This window comes from Panulirus ornatus, chromosome 25 (assembly GCF_036320965.1).
Source record: "Panulirus ornatus isolate Po-2019 chromosome 25, ASM3632096v1, whole genome shotgun sequence".
In the NCBI taxonomy this organism is placed as follows: domain Eukaryota; kingdom Metazoa; phylum Arthropoda; class Malacostraca; order Decapoda; family Palinuridae; genus Panulirus; species Panulirus ornatus.
In genome coordinates, this window is record NC_092248.1 from 10,316,094 (window position 1) to 10,342,416 (window position 26,323).

At 39.2% G+C, this 26,323-nt stretch overlaps 1 protein-coding gene across 24 annotated transcripts in view; it reads left to right on the forward strand.

The window, feature by feature from the left end:
• LOC139757250 (adenosylhomocysteinase-like 1) overlaps positions 1 to 26,323 on the forward strand; it is a 338,517-nt gene that overhangs the window by 305,261 nt on the left and 6,933 nt on the right. For 17 of the 24 annotated variants that reach the window (XM_071677539.1, XM_071677533.1, XM_071677531.1 and 14 more), the window contains 9 exons: positions 1,617 to 1,719; positions 10,724 to 10,891; positions 13,791 to 13,941; positions 14,708 to 14,860; positions 17,769 to 17,934; positions 19,506 to 19,559; positions 22,031 to 22,198; positions 24,740 to 24,818; positions 25,091 to 25,211. In XM_071677539.1, the coding sequence (XP_071533640.1) occupies positions 1,617 to 1,719; positions 10,724 to 10,891; positions 13,791 to 13,941; positions 14,708 to 14,860; positions 17,769 to 17,934; positions 19,506 to 19,559; positions 22,031 to 22,198; positions 24,740 to 24,818; positions 25,091 to 25,211 (1,163 nt within the window). The remainder of the gene's footprint in view (positions 1 to 1,616; positions 1,720 to 10,723; positions 10,892 to 13,790; positions 13,942 to 14,707; positions 14,861 to 17,768; positions 17,935 to 19,505; positions 19,560 to 22,030; positions 22,199 to 24,739; positions 24,819 to 25,090; positions 25,212 to 26,323) is intronic. The other 7 variants (XM_071677544.1, XM_071677526.1, XM_071677541.1 and 4 more) reach the window with 1 other exon arrangement.

The window sequence follows — 26,323 nt, forward strand, 5'->3', positions numbered from 1 at the left end:
ATTCCATCTATATGGCTGAGAATTTATGAATGATACAGGTTCCATGAGTATGACTGATGTTTATCAATTCTAACATGTACCATTGGTGCTGATGATGATTCACTGGTATAGCTTTAATACAATGGGTTTTTCTTATGTTTATCAATAATTGCTGATGATCCACATATATAACCAGTGTTCCTTGTCTATGATTTGTTCATCAGATATGAAATAACAGGTGACTGAAATTCTGTTGGTACAAATATTGTTCCAACAGAGTGAATGATGTTACATGTTCTGCAAGTGTGTGTGATGATCCGTAAATATTGCTAGTTTTCCTCTAGCATGACAGAGTTCATCATATTTGATACACATTCCATTAGGATATGTGACATTCAATCTTTAAATGATAGCCCACATCATGTTTACTATAAGATGATAGTCAATATAACGTGTTTGAACTTTTTTTTCCATCTGGGGCTAGTCTTTGGAGTTGACCCACCATTTAGGGATCAACAGGTATGGCTGAAGTTAATATTCTATGGGTATATCTTGAAAGCTTTGCAGGTATGTGTACTGTAAGGGAAAAATATCTCATTACCATAACCAGAAGAGTCATATTCTCTTCTCAACCTTTAAGTCAGGCTGGGAACCCTAGCCCAGAAAAATTAATTTTCCCAAAAAGTGCATCCATGCACACAATCCTCTTCGCATATATGGGAAGAGTTAAAGATGATGGATAGTTAGTGTAGAGAGAATATGCATTGCTGTTCTCTAGTCATAGAGTAGAAGCAATGTTTAATTGACTGAAGCCAGTGGATGAAAAGCCCTTGTTTCAGAAAAAGTCTATATCAGTAGATTAGATATTTTCGAATTTAGTTGAGGGCTACATAGTTAACACACGGCTTTCAGTTAATGAATTATCCTTTTAGAAAAATTTTATTTCAGTTGATATCCATTTAAGGAAATAATTCCTGTTGAAGGGTGCTTGTTGAAAGAAAACTTAAGAGTTGAGTAAAGGGGATAAAACTTGTAATTATGGAAATACAGTTTACAAAATTATTATGATAAACAGATTGTTCATATCATTGTTTAGCAAACAGCAAGACTTCATAAAAACCAGTAACTTCCACATGCAAGACATCTGACACTCTGTTCTTGTGTTGTTACAGTGGCTGGAACTTGCTTGAAATTTGTTTATGAGTAAGATGCCCCTTCAAGTGTTGATTTTATCTTTATTATATCTTTCCTAGAAGTACTATTTTCTTATTTTAAGAGCATTATGATTATAGACCACCTCAGTACCTACTAGAGGCATGGACCCATACTCAGAAAATATACCAATGAATTTGTTTTTTCCAAATACTGAAACAAGATAGTGTTGAAATCATGGTATATGTTTATTCAAGTTATGGTCAGATGTTTTTCATATTTAAACACCAGCGGGGGGCTGGAAATCCTCCCCTCTTGTTTTTTTTTTAATTTTCCAAAAAAAGGAACAGAGAAGGGGGCCAGGTGAGGATGTTCCCTCAGAGGCCCAGTCCTCTGTTCTTAACATACCTTGCTGATGCGGGAAATGGCGAATAGTTTGAAAAAAAAAAAGAATAATGAAGCATTTCATACTCCTCTTTTTTCAGGTGTTGATTGAAACATTAGTAGAATTGGGTGCCAGTGTGAGGTGGTCGGCTTGCAATATCTTCTCTACACAGAATGAAGTTGCTGCAGCATTAGCTGAGGCTGGTAAGAAAGTTGATATTATTTTATGTGATGTTCCCTACAATGAAATAATTCTCTTGTTTATAGTTCTAGGAACAGTATTTGATTACTATTATTTTTGTCTAAATGATTTGAGCTGTATGTAGCTCCTCCAGTTTCTCCATTCAGACTCACACCCCATTTAACCTGTCCCTCTACCTTGTTAAATGTAATAACCTTGCTTTTATTTACATTTACCTTCAATTTCTTCCTTTCACACTCTTCCGAACTCAGTCACCAACTTCTGCAATTTCTCACTTGAATCTGCCACCAGTGCTGTGTCATCAGCAAACAACAACTGACTCACTTCCCAAGCTCTCTCATTTTGTAGAAACTGGATACTCAACGCTCTTTCGTAGACTCTTGCATTTTCCGTACTCATCACCTCATTTATAAACTAATTAAACAGCCATGGGGACATCATACAACCATGCCACAGACCAACCTTTACTTAGAACCATTCACTCTCCTCTCTTCCTACTCGTACACATGCCTTTCACCCTTGTTTAAAATTTTTCATATTCTAGCAGCTTTCCTCCCACACCATGTATTCTTAAAACTTTCTACAGATCATGTCTGTCAATTCAATTATCTGCTTTTTACATATCCATAAATGCCTCATATAAACCCATCTGTTTCTCCAGGTGTTTCTCTCACATTTTTTAAGGCAAACACCTGATCCACACATCCTTTACCACTTCTGAAACCACAGTGTTCCTCCCCACTCTGATGCTTTCCACATGCCCTCAACCTCTCAGTCACTACTTTCCCAAAAACAACTAACAGATATATTCAACGAACTTGTACCTCTGTAGTTTGAGCTTTTACCTTTATATCCCATGCCATTATACAGTTGCCCTGTAAATGCATCCCTCCAATCCTCTGGTACCCCACCATGATCCATATGGGTATTGAAAATCCTAACTAACCAGTCAACAACACAGCCATCCCCTTTCTAAAGAAATTCAGTTGCAATTCCATCCACTTTGTTACATTTCATCTTATGTAAAGCATTCACACCTCTTCTTCCTTCCCCAAACCACTCTCCTTGGCACTCTTACTTGCATATCACCCTAACCTGAACACCCTACATCTGCAACCCCATCATCAAACATATTTGGACCTCCATGGCATAGCAGTTAAGAGTTCCTGACCCTGACAGATTCTTATCTTTGTGGCAGCAATCAGTCCACAGTCAACCCAGCTGTTCATCCACCCATAGGGGTTGGTCGATAAAATGTGGAGCTGACTCAAGCTAGTGTTTATGCCTTGCTGAGGTTGGACAGTGATTTAGTAAGCCCCCCCCCCACCAAATCCATATTTGTCACTTCCCGCATTAGCGAGGCAGTGTCAGAGCAGATGACTGAGCCTTGGAGGGAAAATCCTCACTGAGACCCCTTCTCTGTACCTTTTTTGGCAAATGAAACAGGAGAGGAGGATTTCTAGCACCCCATCTTCCACTCCTTTTAGTCACTTTCTATGTCATGCCGTCAGTGGACTAAACCAGGGCATGTGAAGCGTCTGGGGTAAACCACAGAAAGGTCTGTAGGGCCTGGATGAGGATAGAGAGCTGTGGTTTTCAGTGCATTACACATGACAGCTAGAGGCTGAGCTTAAACGAATGTGGACGTTTTGTCTGTTTTCCTGACACTACCTTGCTGAAGCTGGGGGTAACGATGCTGTTTCCAGCATCAACAAGGTAGTGCCAGGAAACAGATGAAGAATGGCCCATCCACACACACACACACACACACATATATATATATATTTTTTTTTTTTCTTTTTTTTTTGTCGCTGTCTCCTGCGTTTGCGAGGTAGCGCAAGGAAACAGACGAAAGAAATGGCCCAACCCACCCCCATACACATGCCTTGATTCAATCCACTGACAGCACGTCAACCCCGGTATACCACATCGCTCCAATTCACTCTATTCTTTGCCCTCCTTTCACCCTCCTGCATGTTCAGGCCCCGATCACACAAAATCTTTTCACTCCATCTTTCCACCTCCAATTTGGTCTCCCTCTTCTCCTCGTTCCCTCCACCTCCGACACATATATCCTCTTGGTCAATCTTTCCTCACTCATTCTCTCCATGTGACCAAACCATTTCAAAACACCCTCTTCTGCTCTCTCAACCACGCTCTTTTTATTTCCACACATCTCTCTTACCCTTACGTTACTTACTCGATCAAACCACCTCACACCACACATTGTCCTCAAACATCTCATTTCCAGCACATCCATCCTCCTGCGCACAACTCTATCCATAGTCCATGCCTCGCAACCATACAACATTGTTGGAACCACTATTCCTTCAAACATACCCATTTTTGCTTTCCGAGATAATGTTCTCGACTTCCACACATTCTTCAAGGCTCCCAGAATTTTCGCCCCCTCCCCCACCCTATGATCCACTTCCGCTTCCATGGTTCCATCCGCTGCCAGATCCACTCCCAGATATCTAAAACACTTCACTTCCTCCAGTTTTTCTCCATTCAAACTCACCTCCCAATTGAATTGACCCTCAACCCTGCTGTACCTAATAACCTTGCTCTTATTCACATTTACTCTTAACTTTCTTCTTTCACACACTTTACCAAACTCAGTCACCAGCTTCTGCAGTTTCTCACATGAATCAGCCACCAGTGCTATATCATCAGCGAACAACAACTGACTCACTTCCCAAGCTCTCTCATCCCCAACAGACTTCATACTTGCCCCCCTTTCCCAAACTCTTGCATTCACCTCCCTAACAACCCCATCCATAAACAAATTAAACAACCATGGAGACATCACACACCCCTGCCGCAAACCTACATTCACTGAGAACCAATCACCTTCCTCTCTTCCTACACGTACACATGCCTTACATCCTCGATAAAAACTTTTCACTGCTTCTAACAACTTGCCTCCATATATATATATATATATATATATATATATATATATATATATATATATATATATATACATAGATAATATACATAAGTATACGTATGTAAGTAGGAGAGATGGCCAGAGAGCATTATTGGATTACGTGTTAATTGACAGGCGCGCGAAAGAGAGACTTTTGGATGTTAATGTGCTGAGAGGTGCAACTGGAGGGATGTCTGATCATTATCTTGTGGAGGCTAGGGTGAAGATTTGTATGGGTTTTCAGAAAAGAAGAGTGAATGTTGGGGTGAAGAGGGTGGTGAGAGTAAGTGAGCTTGAGAAGGAGACTTGTGTGAGGAAGTACCAGGAGAGACTGAGTACAGAATGGAAAAAGGTGAGAACAATGGAAGTAAGGGGAGTGGGGAGGAATGGGATGTATTTAGGGAATCAGTGATGGATTGCGCAAAAGATGCTTGTGGCATGAGAAGAGTGGGAGGTGGGTTGATTAGAAAGGGTAGTGAGTGGTGGGATGAAGAAGTAAGATTATTAGTGAGAGAGGCATTTGGACGATTTTTGCAGGGAAAAAATGCAATTGAGTGGGAGATGTATAAAAGAAAGAGACAGGAGGTCAAGAGAAAGGTGCAAGAGGTGAAAAAGAGGGCAAATGAGAGTTGGGGTGAGAGAGTATCATTAAATTTTGGGGAGAATAAAAAGATGTTCTGGAAGGAGGTAAATAAGGGGAGGTGATAACAAGTAGTGGTGATGTGAGAAGGAGATGGAGTGAGTATTTTGAAGGTTTGTTGAATGTGTTTGATGATAGAGTGGCAGATATAGGGTGTTTTGGTCGAGGTGGTGTGCAAAGTGAGAGGGTTAGGGAAAATGATTTGGTAAACAGAGAAGAGGTAGTAAAAGCTTTGTGGAAGATGAAAGCCGGCAAGGCAGCAGGTTTGGATGGTATTGCAGTGGAATTTATTAAAAAAGGGGGTGACTGTATTATTGACTGGTTGGTAAGGTTATTTGATGTATGTATGACTCATGGAGAGGTGCCTGAGGATTGGCGGAATGCATGCATAGTGCCATTGTACAAAGGCAAAGGGGATAAGAGTGAGTGCTCAAATTACAGAGGTATAAGTTTGTTGAGTATTCCTGGTAAATTATATGGGAGGGTATTGATTGAGAGGGTGAAGGCATGTACAGAGCATCAGATTGGGGAAGAGCAGTGTGGTTTCAGAAGTGGTAGAGGATGTGTGGATCAGGTGTTTGCTTTGAAGAATGTATATGAGAAATACTTAGAAAAGCAAATGGATTTGTATGTAGCATTTATGGATCTGGAGAAGGCATATGATAGAGTTGATAGAGATGCTCTGTGGAAGGTATTAAGAATATATGGTGTGGGAGGCAAGTTGTTAGAAGCAGTGAAAAGTTTTTATCGAGGATGTAAGGCATGTGTACGTGTAGGAAGAGAGGAAAGTGATTGGTTCTCAGTGAATGTAGGTTTGCGGCAGGGGTGTGTGATGTCTCCATGGTTGTTTAATTTGTTTATGGATGGGGTTGTTAGGGAGGTGAATGCAAGAGTTTTGGAAAGAGGGGCAAGTATGAAGTCTGCTGTGGATGAGAGAGCTTGGGAAGTGAGTCAGTTGTTGTTCGCTGATGATACAGCGCTGGTGGCTGATTCATGTGAGAAACTGCAGAAGCTGGTGACTGAGTTTGGTAAAGTGTGTGAAAGAAGAAAGTTAAGAGTAAATGTGAATAAGAGCAAGGTTATTAGGTACAGTAGGGTTGAAGGTCAAGTCAGTTGGGAGGTAAGTTTGAATGGAGAAAAACTGGAGGAAGTAAAGTGTTTTAGATATCTGGGAGTGGATCTGGCAGCGGATGGAACCATGGAAGCGGAAGTGGATCATAGGGTGGGGGAGGGGGCGAAAATTCTGGGAGCCTTGAAGAATGTGTGGAAGTCGAGAACATTATCTCGGAAAGCAAAAATGGGTATGTTTGAAGGAATAGTGGTTCCAACAATGTTGTATGGTTGCGAGGCGTGGGCTATGGATAGAGTTGTGCGCAGAAGGATGGATGTGCTGGAAATGAGATGTTTGAGGACAATGTATGGTGTGAGGTGGTTTGATCGAGTAAGTAACGTAAGGGTAAGAGAGATGTGTGGAAATAAAAAGAGCGTGGTTGAGAGAGCAGAAGAGGGTGTTTTGAAATGGTTTGGGCACATGGAGAGAATGAGTGAGGAAAGATTGACCAAGAGGATATATGTGTCGGAGGTGGAGGGAACGAGGAGAAGTGGGAGACCAAACTGGAGGTGGAAAGATGGAGTGAGAAAGATTTTGTGTGATCGGGGCCTGAACATGCAGTAGGGTGAAAGGAGGGCAAGGAATAGAGTGAGTTGGATCGATGTGGTATACCAGGGTTGACGTGCTGTCAGTGGATTGAATCAAGGCATGTGAAGCATCTGAGGTGGGCCATGGAAAGCTGTGTAGGTATGTATATTTGCGTGTGTGGACGTATGTATATACATGTGTATGGGGGTGGGTTGGGCCATTTCTTTCGTCTGTTTCCTTGCGCTACCTCACAAATGCGGGAGACAGCGACAAAGAAAAAAAAAGAAAAAATATATATATATATATATATATATATATATATATATATATATATATATATATATATATATATATATATATATATATATTTTGCTTTTCTAAGTATGGATTTGTATGTAGCATTTATGGATCTGGAGAAGGCATATGATGGAGTTGATAGAGATGCTCTGTGGAAGGTATTAAGAATTTATAGTGTGGGAGGCAAGTTGTTAGAAGCAGTGAAAAGTTTTTATCGAGGATGTAAGGCATGTTTACGTGTAGGAAGAGAGGAAAGTGATTGGTTCTCAGTGAATGTAGGTTTGCGGCAGGGGTGTGTGATGTCTCCATGGTTGTTTAATTTGTTTATAGATGGGGTTGTTAGGGAGGTGAATGCAAGAGTTTTGGAAAGAGGGGCAAGTATGAAGTCTGTTGTGGATGAGAGAGCTTGGGAAGTGAGTCAGTTGTTGTTCGCTGATGATACAGCGCTGGTGGCTGATTCATGTGAGAAACTGCAGAAGCTGGTGACTGAGTTTGGTAAAGTGTGTGAAAGAAGAAAGTTAAGAGTAAATGTGAATAAGAGCAAGGTTATTAGGTACAGTTGGGTTGAGGGTCAAGTCAATTGGGAGGTAAGTTTGAATGGAGAAGAACTGGAGGAAGTAAAGTGTTTTCGATATCTGGGAGTGGATCTAGCAGCGGATGGAACCATGGAAGCGGAAGTGAATCATAGGGTGGGGGAGGGGGCGAAAATCCTGGAAGCCTTGAAGAATGTTTGGAAGTCGAGAACATTATCTCGGAAAGCAAAAATGGGTATGTTTGAAGGAATAGTGGTTCCAACAATGTTGTATGGTTGCGAGGCATGGGCTATGGATAGAGTTGTGCGCAGGAGGGTGGATGTGCTGGAAATGAGATGTTTGAGGACAATGTGTGGTGTGAGGTGGTTTGATCGAGTAAGTAATGTAAGGGTAAGAGAGATGTGTGGAAATAAAAAGAGCGTGGTTGAGAGAGCAGAAGAGGGTGTTTTGAAATGGTTTGGGCACATGGAGAGAATGAGTGAGGAAAGATTGACCAAGAGGATATATGTGTCGGAGGTGGAGGGAACGAGGAGGAGTGGAAGACCAAATTGGAGGTGGAAAGATGGAGTGAAAAAGATTTTGAGTGATTGGGGCCTGAACATGCAGGAGGGTGAAAGGCGGGCAAGGAATAGAGTGAATTGGATCGATGTGGTATACCGGGGTTGACGTGCTGTCAGTGGATTGAATCAGGTCATGTGAAGCGTCTGGGGTAATCCATGGAAAGTTGTGTGGGGCCTGGATGTGGAAAGGGAGCTGTGGTTTCGGGCATTATTTCATGACAGCTAGAGACTGAGTGTGAACAAATGAGGCCTTTGTTGTCTTTTCCTAGCGCTACCTTCGCACACATGAGGGGGGAGGGGGATGGTATTCCATGTGTGGCGAGGTGGCGATGGGAGTGAATAAAGGCAGACAGTGTGAATTGTGTGCATGTGTATCTATGTATGTGTCTGTGTGTGTATATATATATGTGTACATTGAGATGTATAGGTAGGTATATTTGCGTGTGTGGACGTGTATGTATATACATGTGTATGGGGGTGGGTAGGGCCATTTCTTTCGTCTGTTTCCTTGCGCTACCTCACAAACGCGGGAGACAGCGACAAAGCAAAATAAAAAATAAAATAAATATATTTGATTTACTATACTTTGTTGCTGTCTCCTGCGTTAGCAAGGTAGTGCAAGGAAACAGACAAAAGAATGGCCCCACCCAACCACATACACATATATATACATACATGTCCACACACGCACGTATGCATACCTAGACATTTCAACGTATACATATATATACATGCTCAGATATATACATATATACACATGTATATAATTCATACTTGCTGCCTTTATTCATTCCCTTCACCACCCAACCACACATGAAATGACAACCCCCCCTCCCCTCGCATGCGCATGAGCAGTACTATGAAAAGACAACAAAGGCCACATTCGTTCACACTCATTCTCTAGCTGTCATGTATAATGCACCGAAACCACAGCTTTCTTTCCACACCCAGGCCCCACAAAACTTTCCATGATTTACCCCAGATGCTTCACATGCCCTGGTTCAATCCATTGACAGCACGTCGACCCTGGTATACCACATCGTTTCAATTCACTTTATTCCTTGCGCGCCTTTCACCCTCCTGCATGCTCAGGCCCCAATCACTCAAAATCTTTTTCACTCCATCTTTCCACCTCCAATTAGGTCTCCCACTTCTCCCACATATACATATACATATCAACGTATACATACATATACATGCACATACACAGACATATACATACATACATACACATGTACATATTCGTACTTGCTTGCCTTCATCCATTCCTGTGGCTACCCCACCCCAGAGGAAACAGCATCACTACCCCCTGCTTCCGCAAGTTAGCGCCAGGAAAACAGACAAAAAGGCCACATTCGTTCGCACTCAGTCTCTCGCTGTCATGTGTAATGCACCAAAAACCACAGCTCCCTGTCCTCATCCAGGCCCCACAGACCTTTCCATGGTTTACGCCAGATGCTTTACATGCCCTGGTTCAGTCCACTGACTGCACATCGACCCTGGTATACCACATCATTCCAATTCACTCTATTCCTTGCATGCCTCTCACCCTCATGTATGTTCATGCCCCAATTGCTCAAAATCTTTTTCACTCCATCCTTCCACCTCCAATTTGGTCTCCTGCTTCTCCTTGTTCCCTCCACCTCTGAAACATTTATCTTCTTTGTCAATATTTCCTCACTCATTCTCTCCATATACTTATACCTTGCATGTCGTAGAAGGCGACTAAATGGGGTGGGAGAAGGGGGCTGGAAATCCTCCCCTCATGTTTTATTTTTCCAAAAGAAGGAACAAAAGGTGCCAAAAGAGAATTTTTTCCCCTCTAAGGCTCAGTCATCTGTTCTTGACACCACCTCGCTAATGTTGGGAAATGGTGAATACACATGAAAAAAGTATATATATATAGATTGATATTTTTGTTATTATACTTGATCGCCCTTTCCTGCATCAGCGAGGTAACACCAAGAAACAGATGGAGAAAGACCCATCCACACATATACACACGTATATGCATAAACACTCATACACGTACATATACATACCTATCAACACAAACACATATACATGTATCTTTATTCATGGCCTTACTACCTCAGTATTCTCATCTTTGCTTGATCAATCACTTCCTTCATGTGGCAGTTTTTCCCTTAAATATCATCCTGTGTACTTAACTGCATGAGTGCAGTTAAGATCTATCTTTATTGTCTGATATCAACTAGGCATTTTACTACTGTTTTGTTTTCTTGATATTCATGTTTACAAGATGCTGTCTAAAATTCATTGCCCTGAATCATATCAGAATTGCCTGGTATCATGGAATCTTTACTATGCTTTCCTTGTCATGTTGATGAGCACACCACTTGAAAAGTGTAAAAACCAATAACCTTATACTACAAAACTCGCAGATCATCCAATCTTTGCTTGGCGTGGAGAAAGTGAGGAAGACTTCTGGTGGTGCATTGACAAGTGCATTAATACTGAAAATTGGCAGCCTAATATGATTTTAGATGATGGAGGAGATGCCACCCATCTTATGCTTAAGAAGTACCCAGCAATGTTCAAGATGATTAAAGGTAAGAAATGCATATTATATTCTTTTTCGTCACATTAGTATGAAAGTGATGTGTCCATGATTATGTGATATTAGCTTAGTAAATGATTTCGGGAAATATAAATATTTAGAGCCAAGTTAGCTGTTGAGCAATGGTTAAAAAACTGCTAATTTTTACCTATAGCAACCATTAATACAAATAGACAGACATATACACCTGCATGCATGAAACTATTTTTACAGCATAATCAAGCACATTTTAGATGTTGGTAGGAGAGGGTATAAGGAAATATTTTAAGATGTGAAATTTGTGAAGAAATGTTAACTGTACTTCAAAATGCAGTTTAGTGGGACTGAAACTAAAAGGTCAACTGTACTTTTGATATTGTAATAACTAGTTCACCGGTTGTGGCAGTCATGGTAAAGTTCTATGCAAGATATTTAAGCAACAGTATCATATTGATGTGCTAAGAGGATGACTTGGACTTCATAAAACAGAAAAGTTGCTGATGACAAATACACCAGTTAAGTTTTTGGGGAAGTAATGCAGTTAGGAGAGAAAATAGATTTTAGAATCAAGCTGAAATAGCTGATTACTTTGAAGTGTGATGATTGGTAGAAGTATAGATATCAAAGCTGAATGGTAAATGAAATGTTGGAATAAAGTTTATTTTGCTTTGTTGCTGTCTCCCGCGTTAGCAAGGTAGCGCAAGGAAACAGACGAAAGAATGGCCCAACCCACCCACATACACATGTATATACATACACGTCCACACACGTAAATATACATACCTATACAACTCAATGTATACATATATATACACGCACAGACATATACATATATACACTTGTACATAATTCATACTGTCTGCCTTTATTCATTCCCATCACCACCTCGCCACACATGGAATAACAACCCCCTCCCCCCTCATGTGAGTGAGCTAGCGCTAGGAAAAGACAACAAAGGCCCCATTCGTTCACACTTAGTCTCTAGCTGTCATGTAATAATGCACCGAAACCACAGCTCCCTTTCCACATCCGGGCCCCACAGAACTTTCCATGGTTTACCCCAGACGCTTCACATGCCCTGGTTCAATCCATTAACAGCACGTCGACCCCGGTATACCACATCGTTCCAATTCACTCTATTCCTTGCACACCTTTCACCCTCCTGCATGTTCAGGCCCCGATCACTCAAAATCTTTTTCACTCCATCTTTCCACCTCCAATTTGGTCCCCCACTTCTCTTCGTTCCCTCCACCTCTGATACATATATCCTTTTGGTCAATCTTTCCTCACTCATTCTCTCCATGTGACCAAACCATTTCAAAACACCCTCTTCTGCTCTCTCAACCACACTCTTTTTATTACCACACATCTCTCTTATCCTATTATTACTTACTCGATCAAACCACCTCACACAACATACTGTCCTCAAACATCTCATTTCCAGCATATCCACCCTCCTGCGCACAACTCTATCCATAGCCCATGCCTCGCAGCCATACAACATTGTTGGAACCACTGTTCCTCCAAACATACCCATTTTTGCTTTCCGAGATAATGTTCTCGACTTCCACACATTCTTGAAGGCTCCCAGAATTCTCGCCCCCTCCCCCATCCTATGATTCACTTTTGCTTCCATGGTTCCATCCGCTGCCAAATCCACTCCCAGATATCGAAAACACTTCACTTCCTCCAGTTTTTCGCCATTCAAACTTACCTCCCAATTGACTTGACCCTCAACCCTGCTGTACCTAATAACCTTGCTCTTATTCACATTTACTCTCAACTTTCTTCTTTCACACACTTTACCAAACTCAGTCACCAGTTTCTGCAGTTTCTCACATGAATCAGCCACCAGCGCTGTATAATCAGCAAACAACAACTGACTCACTTCCCAAGCTCTCTCATCCACAACAGACTGCATACTTGCCCCTCTTTCCAAAACTCTTGCATTCACCTCCCTAACAACCCCATCCATAAACAAATTAAACTGCCATGGAGACATCACACACCTCTGCCACAAACCTACATTCACTGAGAACCAATCACTTTCCTCTCTTCCTACACGTACACATGCCTTACATCCTCGATAAAAACTTTTCACTGCTTCTAACAACTTGCCTCCCACACCATATATTCTTAATACCTTCCACAGAGCATCTCTATCAACTCTATCATATGCCTTCTCCAGATCCATAAATGCTACATACAAATCCATTTGTTTTTCAAAGTATTTCTCACATACATTCCTCAAAGCAAACACCTGATCCACACATCCTCTACCACTTCTGAAACCACACTGCTCTTCCCCAATCTGATGCTCTGTACATGCCTTCACCCTCTCAATCAGTACCCTCCCATATAATTTACCAGGAATACTCAACAAACTTATACCTCTGTAATTTGAGCACTCACTCTTATCCCCTTTGCCTTTGTACAATGGCACTATGCAAGCATTCCGCTAAACCTCAGGCACCTCACCATGAGTCATACATATATTAGATAACCTTACCAACCAGTCAGCAGTATAGTCACCCCCTTTTTTTTTTTTATAAATTTTAGTGAGTAATTTTAGAATAAAGTTTGGTGAGTAATAAAAATATAGATGTCAGAATTAAACAGCATTCTGCTTTGAATCACCTCACTCATGTTCCTGGAAACATTGAATGAGGCCTACTTTGATTTCATACTGTATAGATTAAAAGATTTCAGAGTTATTCCAAAGAATGTTTTAATGCTTTGAAAATGCAAGACTAAATTTTTTTGAGAGAAAGGATGATTAAGAATTTCTTTTGTAGGAAGACTGAGTAAAAGACATGGAACATAATTGAATACACTTAAGTTTTTATGTTCATGTATGATCTCAAAAATTGATAGAAAGTATTGATTTTAAAAACAGACATCTTGTGTTTCAGGCATATGTGAAGAGAGTGTGACCGGTGTTCACCGTTTATATCAGCTAAGTAAGGCAGGAAAACTGACTGTGCCTGCGATGAATGTCAATGATTCAGTTACCAAGACTATGTTTGATAATCTCTACTCATGCAGAGAATCAATCATTGACAGGTATTACTGATAATATGCAGCTAGTTTATATGGCGTTTAGCTTTCCTGAACATAGATTATTAATTAATTGGCTTAGGCAACTTCGACCCTATACTATAAAATAGATTTTTTTTTAAACATCAGTGACCAGCCAGTAAATGCTAACTAATTGTGACCCAATTTGAATTAAGTCAACCAGTCTATATACATATAAGCATGACCAACTAGCTGGTAACTGTACTGCCCTGCGACAGATAACAGCTGGATCTTCACTTTAATCTCTTTTGTACTTGTTAACATGTTAGGCATATAGAAAATAATTGTTATAATGAAGTGAGGAATGCACTTCATGAAAAAGCTTTACCTGCTTCATCTAATTATTTCTTTCCTAAAAGGAGATTGTCTTTTAGCAGGGAGGCACAGATGAAGGAAGGCCATATCTGCTTACATCCATTCTCTATCTGTCATGTGTAATGCACTGAAAGCACAGTTCCTTAGCTACAGCCATGCCCCACAGACCATTCCATGGTACAGCCCAGTTATTTCACATAATCTGGTTCAGTTCATTGCCAGTGCCATCCACCTTTCTGGGTTACCTTCTAAAACACATAGATGTGTAGGCTTTTTTTTTTTTTTTTTCTCTCCCCTGTTACTAGAGATAAGTTGGTTGGTAGGTAGGAATAATATGTTTATTTATATGAATATTTTTATTGCAGTTAACATCCTTTAGATGTGAAGGACTTATGAAAGAATGCTACACCTCTATTGATATTTTTCATTTCCATAGTTTGAAACGGGCAACGGATGTGATGTTTGGAGGGAAGCAAGTGGTGGTGTGTGGATATGGAGAAGTTGGAAAGGGGTGCTGCCAGGCACTCAAAGGCCTAGGTTGCACAGTCTATGTGACTGAAATTGATCCTGTTTGTGCACTACAAGCATGGTATGTATCTCTTAAATGGTTTTCCCACCCTCATAGCTTTCTTTGTTATGTGTTTATTTTATGCATGTATGCTATATTATATAATGTTGAATTACCATGATGAAATTGATGAATAGATTGAGGATTCACAAGAACTTGAAAAATATTTTGTTGTCATTGCTGGGTAAAAACACAATTCCATGGAAAGTAGTCATCCTTTTAACAGTTTCAGAGTACTTTTTGGTGATTTGCTTGGTAAAAAGGGGAATAGTAATGGTAGCAATGCACTTCCTAGAAAATAAAGTTGTTGGTGAAAGTAACAATGCAGAGAGCTTATTCAACTGGTGCAGATAAGTACATTTATAGGAGATAACTTTTTAGGTGTGAAAAGGTACACATAATATAGTAAATGTCAGAAATTTCAACTATTATTGATACAAGTTGAAAGACATTTAAGATGAAGAATATCTGGTCATCATGTGGCACACAGTAGCATAAGGTTGCCATTGACGTGAAATGGGGAAGGAGTATTTTAAAAACTGAGGTTTGCTGATAAATCAAGAATGTGAGTATAAAGTTGAGTAATTTCTTTCAAGAGTAGTATGACAGAAGTGATTTAGATGGTAGGTTGTCATTGTGGATGAAGCACATTTGTGTGGGATTAGAAAAAGAGAAATTAAAGAAAGGCACTTTTTGAAATTAGTATAATCAGAAAGAAAAAAATCAGAATCTGTTAATATAGCTTTAGAGAATTAGTGAGAGTGAGAGAATGTAAGTATAAAGACACAAAAGAAAAGGGGAAGGTAAAAAGAATGATAATAGTTGAAAAGATAGTAGATGAAGATTACAAATGGCTGGAACCAGGATTCGAACCTATGCACTCGATCCTGGGTGGCCCGTGAATGCCTCATGGCCATGAATGCTAACTGCTACACCACAGGAGTGGTGAATTATCAGAAATAAAGGAATTTCTTGAAATTAAGAAGAGTGAATAAAACTTGAAGAAAAAGTGATGCAAATGGTAATTCTTTATCTTAAGATAAAAGGTTTATTTTTAGGACTTATTAAAAGTCATTCATAATTGAATCCAAAAAATAGGAATAAGTATGGGTAAAGGGAGATGGGGGAATTTGATGAATTGTTTGAAGGAAAGAATATGTTGATGAATTTGTAAAACTATATTGAAAGTGAGATATAGTGAAGTTTTGCATCTTGTAAGAGGAGAGGTGAAGGTATATGGATGAGGAATACTCAATCACCCCTCCTCATACCACATATTGTCCTCAGACACTTAAATTCCAGCACATGCACCCTCCTCCATACATTCTCATCAGTAGCCTATGCCTCACATCCATACATCATTGTTGGGATTAGTATACCATCAAACATACCCATCAATCAGTCATCAATGTTCCTGTATGTTTGAAGTACCAGAACAAAATCTCATATCCCAAGTGCATGGGAAGGTCACTTGATTTACTTTATTAGTGAATCAGGATAAAAAAAAGTCCTTTTCCTGTTTTATTGTCATGAAGTGGAAATAAAGGCAGCAAAAGTACCGAGATGGTAGCCAGAATGAGGATTATGAGGCAAGAGAAGATAGTGCTTGGGTGGTTTGTAAAGTAGAGGAGATTCACTGAGTGTATCCGAGTGAGGTGAATGGGATTAGAGAGAAGGGAAGTGTAAGATGTCGTAGAATAATAGATGAAGAGAGTATGTGTCTAGAGAGAATACATCAGTAGAGGAAACTGTAGAGATGAAAAGAGATTTTAATGTTAGTTGAGATTCTGCAGGAGTCACTGTAGTCAATTAATAGTGGTAAAAGACATCTCTATCTGTATATTTGGTCATATCACTCAGCTGGTGTTACTAGACCGTGCCTGCCAGAGGTTACACCACAAGTTAAGAGTCACCTTTGGTGAGGCTGTATGATTAGGAGTAGTCTTGCCGAAGAACTACTCACTCCAGAGGAGTCTACATTTTCCTTGCTACTAGTCGTAGTATAGCTTCAGGCTGCAGAAGCCTTTAGAAAGGTCCTGGGTAACACCAGGCGATCAAGTATAATTAATGAAATAACATAAAATATAGGAAAGATCTCTTAGCTTCCTGATCGCTGTAGGAGCCCCATAGAAGGGGCTTATGGGGCAGGATGGTAAAATTGCAACGTAGAAGCGGTAATGCAACTGATAGTAGCAAAATATTACTATAGTTGAAAAGTAGGCGAGTTTCTTTTTTATCTCACAAAACCAAACCATTAAAAATGTCAATCGGGTACCATACGTCAAAAAACAAACCTGTTGAGTGGCATCTCCTTTCAATTGGTGCCCAGGCCACCTGCCCTACCCTAGATATGCCACTGAGGATATTTGCATGCATAAGTGTGCAATGAGTAGTCATAAAGGTTTTGGTTTAAGGTTGTGCTCTAGATAAACCTAATGGGTAGCAAAAATGCTGAATAGATTAGGTGATTTATAAGTTGGATTGTTAAGCATGATTCCTTTTTTTTTTTTTTTTTTTTTTTTTTTTTTTTTTTTTTACATTGCACATAACAAACTGAATATAAAGATAGATTTATTTCTTTTATTACTGGGTTAAACTTACTCTCTGCACACTATCTGTTTTTTCAGTAACAGTACAATACAATTCACTGTCTATCTCTGACTCTATAGTGAAAGAGATTTTACCCTAAACAAGCTTCCTGATCACCTTCCCTTACATTCTTGTTTTTCTAGAATATTTACTAAGATAATCAGTAGAGTTCAGTTTCCATCTGAGACCTGAAAGTAAAATGGATTCTTTCAAAAGAGAGTAATGAATATTGCATTTTTTAGGCATTTGGGTGGTGCACATGGAACCATATCATTTACATGTCATAGACAGCCATTTCATAATTGCTCAGGTCCTATACTCTCAATGTTTTACTTAACAGTATGGATGGTTTCCGTGTTATGAAACTGTCTGAAGTGATTAGACAGGTTGACATCTTAGTGACAGCCACTGGTAACAAGAATGTGGTGACACGTGACCACATGGATAAAATGAAGAATGGCGCCATCGTTTGCAACATGGGCCATTCAAATACTGAAATTGATGTTGTAAGTAGTTTATAAATCCATATTTAATATGGAATTTTTTTCCCATATGTCTATGACAAATTTTGTACCAAATTTTATATCAATATATTAAGTTGGCTGAAATTTGTGCTTATGCATTGTCTTTGTGCTTTGTCTTGTAAATGTGTTTGTTGTTTCTGCTTATGCGCTTTAGTTTGTGTTTGCATGAATGAATATGTCTTTCTTGACAGTCTTTTGTGAATTTGTGTTGCTTTTGCTTCACTTACACAGACACTGAAGATATATTGTAGGGATTGATGTTTTAACTGATGGTTGAATTATGTTGTGTACAGTATGTTTCTCTATTAATGGAGATGTTGTGCGTAGTGTTTTGTCATTGTGTGTTGTTTTATGGATGTTTGCATTATTAATTCTAGTTTATTCCATGATTCTTGTTTCCGTGTGCTGTGTGCTACACCAGTATTGACACAAATAGATCCATATTTTCTGTACCCTTTATTTACCATTTTCCCTGCATTCAGAGCAGGGTGGCACATAGATACTCCCAGACTTGATTAATCTTTTATGAAATGATGTGGTTTCAGAAGTTCATTAAGAATGCTGACACATGAGCTAAAGGCACAGGTCTCCATGATTAATTTCAGACCATACAAAAAAGTTATATACATTGTAAAGTTAATTCTATATACTGTCTTTTTTAATCATATATTCCTTTGCCATACGCAGAGCTGGGTGTGATAAGCAAAATACCTTGGTTAGAAAAACATATCTACACCTTTCAGTCTTATATACCCAGTTTTTGTAAAGAATTCTTCATGATGGTTTGGCTGTCATGATTGAAGCTGTCACCAGCCATTTGCACAAAGAAATGATGAGTGAAAATATAAGGCTGCTTCAGCAATTAACAAATAAGTGCATAGAAACAAAAATTCTAAATTCACTCAGCTCATGCCAAGCAGGGGAGAGCAGACACAACTTTTTTCAATCCAGGATGAGATTTTCTCAGCCTCTTTTGGCAAGTTGATGAGCTTTTAAATTTTTCATGGGATCTAGATACTTCCCGTGTGACATGAAAATTTATCCCCTGAAGTGAAAATGAATTCTTTTATATCAAAAGTGAGCAATCTTTAGACTTTTGGCACCAGAAACTGCAATTTAGAAGTAAAAACGACTGTTACCTGAATTGCCACTTCTGATGCCAAAAGTTGAAAGATAGTTCAGTGTTGAAATGAGAGTATGTACTCATTTCTAAGGGATAAATTTTTATATCACTTGGAAAATGGCTAAGTCAGATATGAAAACCTGAAAAGCACATCAGTTCACGAATGTAGATCAGACTAAAAATGATGTATACCCCATATGTGCAGATAGAATGAAATTTGTAAGCATGAAATCACATAAAAGCTTATGCTGATAAATTCAAAAGATAAGTAGATTAAATAAAATTTACAGAAAAGATGATAGGTAAGTGATACGTAGGAGTGTGAGAACACGGGCGAATAATTGTCTTCTGTTAAAAGCTAGTAAATATTCATATGCTTCATTTCTTTTTTATCATGATATCTCCTAACAGAGCTTGATAATTTTTACAGGAATCACTCAACACACCAGAGCTCGTTCATGAAAAAAAAAGGAGAAATAATAAAGTAATACTGTATCTTTATTTTGTTTTTAACACTAAAGTACTTACCCTCAGATATGAATTATCATGAATGACTTTAAATCCTTACTGTACATATGTTAATGGTGCAGAATTGTGATAGAGGTTCATTGTTTTATTTGTGTATGTATATCAGATATGTGCATGCATGGAAAGGTTCCAGTGGTGTCTTTTGTATAAAGGGTGAGGTTATGCATGCTTATCTATTTATTATCTGCCAATACATTGTGGATAAAAACATTAAATTGCTAGTGTTACACACATGCCTGAGAATATAAGGATGCTGGGGTGTTACCTAACTCTGACTGCTTGAGGTTACGTTATCTATCTATCTATCCATATCCCTGATGCCCGTTCCCTCTAGGAACTCGTCAAGGGGGTGGCCATGGCAAAAGCCTCCATAATTGGTGAACTCACGTGCCTTTCTTAGCCTATAGTGCCTTACCCTTAACAGGCCACTAGCAAAGGGTAACTTTAGTGCAGTGTTCCAGAGGCTCTTACCAAATGTTCCCACTGACTAATACCATTTAATGTGTATACCTAATATTTCGAGCTACCACTCCTACCCAAAGACCTACTTGTAACTATTGTTTCTACCTAATGCTCCTGCCTAATGTACCTACCTACTGATTCTATCACTCCTACCATTTTGCCAAAAGGCAGGGCTAGCGCATAGCTCTCTGCAGGGAAATCTAGGGTTATGAGGAATGGGTTGTGTGAGTTAAGTGTTGTCAAGTGTTGTGTGACAGAGAGATTGAATGTTCATGGACAGAATGCCACCAGTCCACATGTGGGTGAGGTAGAAAGAATAGACAACTACCTGGGTCAGGGGAGTGCAACTTGACAACTACTAAAAAAAATTAAAAGAAGGGCAGCTATAGTCTAGAAAGAATGGAAAGGTATGTGATATTCTTTGCCTAGCAGCAGATATAAGAACTACAAAGGAAAATATAGTAATTAAGTGCTTCACATATGAGATGAAATAGAGTCATTATAGCTGCAGTATACCTTGGAGAGGTACATGAGTGCAAGAAAGATGGAAAGACTCCAGTGTTCTACTTGGTTATTGAAGGAATATGTCTAGAGTGAGCATTGAAATCATCAAAGAAAACTCTGCAAAACTTGTACTAGTGGATAGGTACTCTCTCTCTCTCCCCATTACCTATCTCTTATAATTTTTGCCTTTCTTAATTTTTCCTTTTGAATTCTGTTCATCAGATAAATATAGAGATAAATATGCCTTTTCTGTTGCATGTTACTTATGTGAATATTAAAACTGTCTCTAAAATAGGAAAGTAAGTATCAAGCATTCAAGTTTTAAGAGTGGTAATACTGCCAGCATAAGTTATAATGAAGTGCTTATTTTTCTCTTTTAGGTGTAGATTAAAACTGATCATTTATCTGATTGCAGTTCATCACTGTTCCATTGATGCATCACCAGTAGAAATGTATTGCTTTTTTGTTATATCGAGTGTCATAAATGATCTATATTACATTGTAACTTTATTTTATTATGATCATAGGAATCATATAGGTACTTTTAAGTTGTTGCACAAGAGATTAGGGTCAGAACTAAATTTCCTTCATAGTACATGTGGGCACTACCAGACTGCTATTTTTGTATTCTTGGAGCTACATTATACATATGTTCCAATCGTGCAAAAGTGATCTTTTGGACTTGAACATACAGTAACAAAATTTCTTTACACCCTGCTTGCTTTCGGTGTCTTTGCCTTCCAACCAACAGATACTTGCATTCTCACAGTCAAGTAGATTGACAGACTTAAACACAGGCTGAATTAGTGTAATGTCAACTATCAGCCAACTATATGCATCACTGTCCCACCATGGCCTTAGTAAACTATCTGCCTGTGTACTGTGACAAATATTCAGTGTGAGAGGCAGATTTTCAGTACCTTTCATCATATCAACAAACTTTTCACCAGTAAAAGCTGTTTTGCTTTTGGTTAGGCTTCATTAGCTAAATAGAAGCCCTAGGAATCAATATTTTCATTTTTTCTATATTTTTCCTTGCAGTTAATAAAACAACAAAGATTTCTTTAGTTTTCAGTATTCACATTTACTCAACTCTGTAATGTGCACTGCGAGTTTGCAAGCTTCCTAGCGAAAGATATTTGTTGGATTACATCCCAGTTTTATTACATGCAAGGCAGATACATAGTACTTTTCAGTAAACTTTGGACTGTACTTAAATCATGATTAGTGAACATTATTTGATGAGGTCATTGTTATTGATCAAACACCACTGAATAGTTCTTGTTCAAGTGGTTTAAAATTTTCAAGGAGAAAGTTAAGATAAACATTCTGTAATGCAGGTTTTAAATCTTTAAATACAGAATTTTGTGTAAATGAAACCCCAGGTTCCCATGAATATTTTCAAACTTACAAAAATATGGTATGGATATGATTTATAATATGTACCTCTGTGGCCACCAGAATTCTCTTCGCACTCCTGACTTGACGTGGGAGAAGGTTCGCTCCCAGGTAGATCATGTCCTCTGGCCTGATGGCAAAAGAATCATTTTGTTGGCTGAGGGTCGTCTTGTCAACCTCTCCTGTTCATCAGTCCCATCTTTTGTTGTCTCCATCACTTCATGTACTCAGGTAAAGAGTTGCGAACTTTTCATATTTTCTTGCATGCAAATTGTATACGTATTATTATACGTGAGAAGGAGATGGAGTGAGTATTTTGAAGGTTTGTTGAATGTGTTTGATGATAGAGTGGCAGATATAAGGTGTTTTGGTCGAGGTGGTGTGCAAAGTGAGAGGGTTAGGGAAAATGATTTGGTAAACAGAGAAGAGTTAGTAAAAGCTTTGCGGAAGATGAAAGCCGGCAAGGCAGCAGGTTTGGATGGTATTGCAGTGGAATTTATTAAAAAAGGGGGTGACTGTATTGTTGACTGGTTGGTAAGGTTATTTAATGTATGTATGACTCATGGTGAGGTGCCTGAGGATTGGCGGAATGCGTGCATAGTGCCATTGTACAAAGGCAAAGGGGATAAGAGTGAGTGCTCAAATTACAGAGGTATAAGTTTGTTGAGTATTCCTGGTAAATTATATGGGAGGATATTGATTGAGAGGGTGAAGGCATGTACAGAGCATCAGATTGGGGAAGAGCAGTGTGGTTTCAGAAGTGGTAGAGGATGTGTGGATCAGGTGTTTGCTTTGAGGAATGTATGTGAGAAATACTTAGAAAAGCAAATGGATTTGTATGTAGCATTTATGGATCTGGAGAAGGCATATGATAGAGTTGATAGAGATGCTCTGTGGAAGGTATTAAGAATATATGGTGTGGGAGGCAAGTTGTTAGAAGCAGTGAAAAGTTTTTATTGAGGATGTAAGGCATGTGTACGTGTAGGAAGAGAGGAAAGTGATTGGTTCTCAGTGAATGTAGGTTTGCGGCAGGGGTGTGTGATGTCTCCATGGTTGTTTAATTTGTTTATGGATGGGGTTGTTAGGGAGGTGAATGCAAGAGTTTTGGAAAGAGGGGCAAGTATGAAGTCTGTTGGGGATGAGAGAGCTTGGGAAGTGAGTCAGTTGTTGTTCGCTGATGATACAGCGCTGGTGGCTGATTCATGTGAGAAACTGCAGAAGCTGGTGACTGAGTTTGGTAAAGTGTGTGAAAGAAGAAAGTTAAGAGTAAATGTGAATAAGAGCAAGGTTATTAGGTACAGTAGGGTTGAGGGTCAAGTCAATTGGGAGGTGAGTTTGAATGGAGAAAAACTGGAGGAAGTGAAGTGTTTTAGATATCTGGGAGTGGATCTGGCAGCGGATGGAACCATGGAAGCGGAAGTGGATCATAGGGTGGGGGAGGGGGCGAAAATTCTGGGAGCCTTGAAGAATGTGTGGAAGTCGAGAACATTATCTCGGAAAGCAAAAATGGGTATGTTTGAAGGAATAGTGGTTCCAACAATGTTCTATGGTTGCGAGGCGTGGGCTATGGATAGAGTTGTGCGCAGGAGGATGGATGTGCTGGAAATGAGATGTTTGAGGACAATGTGTGGTGTGAGGTGGTTTGATCGAGTAAGTAACGTAAGGGTAAGAGAGATGTGTGGAAATAAAAAGAGCGTGGTTGAGAGAGCAGAAGAGGGTGTTTTGAAATGGTTCGGGCACATGGAGAGAATGAGGGAGGAAAGATTGACCAAGAGAATATATGTGTCGGAGGTGGAGGGAACGAGGAGAAGAGGGAGACCAAATTGGAGGTGGAAAGATGGAGTGAAAAAGATTTTGTGTGATCGGGGCCTGAGCATGCAGGAGGGTGAAAGGAGGGCAAGGAATAGAGTGAATTGGAGCGATGTGGTATACCGGGGTTGACGTGCTGTCAGTGGATTGAATCAAGGCATGTGAAGCGTCTGGGGTAAACCATGGAAAGCTGTGTAGGTATGTATATTTTGCGTGTGTGGACGTATGTATATACATGTGTATGGGGGTGGGTTGGGCCATTTCTTTCGTCTGTTTCCTTGCGCTACCTCGCAAACGTGGGAGACAGCGACAAAGCAAAAAAAAAAAAAAAATTATTTGTCAATTTATTGGAGATGCCAGTATCTGTGAGAGCAAGATGAATATCAAGATGTAATAATTTCTACATTGTTGTGGGTACAAGTTGAGCTTAGATTACAAAAGAAAGGTAGAGGGTGGATGTGTTGGAAATTAAATGCCAGAGGACTATCTTTGGTTAGGGACAGGTAGATCATGTAAAGAATAACATTGTAAAAAAAAGGTGAGGTAGTAAGTGCAGAATGATTGAGAAAGCCGATCATGATGCACTGAAATGGTTTGGACACATTCAAAGGATGATTAAGGAAAGACAAACTGGGATCCAACATGTCAGATGTAGGGGCAAGAGGGAAAAGGGAAGGATGGATTGGAGACTGCATTATCAGGATTTGCACATTCAGGAGGGTGAGAGTAACGCATGAAAATTAATTGAAATCTATGGTGCTGGTGGTGTTGAGGTGCAGTCAACAGGCTTAACTAGGGCATGTGAAGCAGTCATCAGTCTAATTTTAATGAATGTAAGGATACTTGAATGTAGCTTCAGTCCCACAGCAGTCAAACTTAATTCTTTAAGTTTATAATTTCACAATATACAAATGTGTAAAATTCATGCATTGCTGCAGGCTCAATATTTTCTTATTCTTGTAGGCTCTGGCATTAATTGAACTGTTCAATGCCCCTGCTGGACGTTACAAGTCTGATGTTTATCTCCTTCCAAAAAAGATGGGTATGTTAGATTTACTTTTACATTTAACAAAGAGAATATATATTTTTAATCTATTGCTGTTCTGTAATCCTTCAGTTTGAAGTGAATAAGGATTTCTATTATTAACATTTAGATTATTAGTAATTTTTTTATTAAACCTAGTCCACTTTAATTCAGTAGACATAATAACCATTACTTGTATGATTTCTGGCAAAGATCATTTTGAGTTGAAATTTTTATTTTACCTTCAGTATATGAAGTATAATGATTATCTGCATTTATATTTTTTCTAGATGAGTATGTGGCCAGTCTTCATTTGCCCACATTTGATGCTCACCTAACTGAACTGTCTGATGAACAGGCAAAGTATATGGGTTTAAACAAGGCTGGACCATTCAAGCCCAATTACTACAGGTACCATCACAGATTATGATTTCATTTTCTTTTGATGTTAATTCATTGTCACTGTTTATTAAATATTAATAATAGGAATATAGCCTATAACAAACTGAAGAGGAAAGGTAAACCAAATGTTGAATGATTTAGAAAAAATAGTATTAGCTGCCCTCAGTTGAGTTTTGTTGACGTAAACAAGGGTGATAAAGGTGAGTGTTCAAACTACAGAGGTAAATTGTATGGGAGAATAGTATTGTAGAGGGTAAAGGCATGCACATAGCATCGGATGGGGAAGAACACTATGGTTTCAGAAGTGGTAGGGGATGTGTGGCTCAGGTGTTTTTGCTTTAAAGAATTTGAGTGAGAAATAAACAGATGGATATGTAAGTAGCATTAGTGAATTTGGAGAAAGCATATAGAGAATAGAATATAGAGCATATAGAAGGTATATAGAGATGCTCTGGTGAAGGTCTTAAAGGATATTTGGTGTGGTAGGAAAGCTTTTAGAATCACTGGAGAGTTTTTACCAAGAGTGTAAGGCATTGTGTACAAGTGGGAAGAGAGGAGAACGTGTAGTTTCAAGTGAAGGTTGGTCTGTGTCAGGGGTGTGTATTGTCACCATGGCTGTTTGCTTTTTTTGTAGATAGGGTGGTGAGGGAGGTAAATGTGAGAGTCTTGGAGAGAGGGGCAATTATGCAGTTTGTATGGGATGATGAGGCTTGGAAAATGTCAATTGCTGGTAATACAGTACTGGTGGCAATTTTTGAGCAGATTTGATTGAAAATCTTCAGAAAGTAAATGTGCATAAAAGCAAGGTTATAAGGTTTAGCAAGGTTGAGGGAAAGGTTAGTTGAGGTTTGGGTTTGAATGGAGGAAGTGAAGTGTTTTAGATACTTGGAAGTGGATATGGTGGCAAATAGAATCAGAAGTGAGTCATAGGGTAAGCAAAGTGATGAAGGTTATGGGAGCGCTGAAGAATGTGTGGAAAGAGAGGTCGTTGTCTGGAAAGGCAGGAATGCATATGTTTGCAGGTATATTTGTCCCAAGAATGTTAAATGGATGCAAGGATGGACTATAAATGAGGATGGATTTGTTGGAAATGAAGTTTTGAGGACAGTATGTGGTAGACA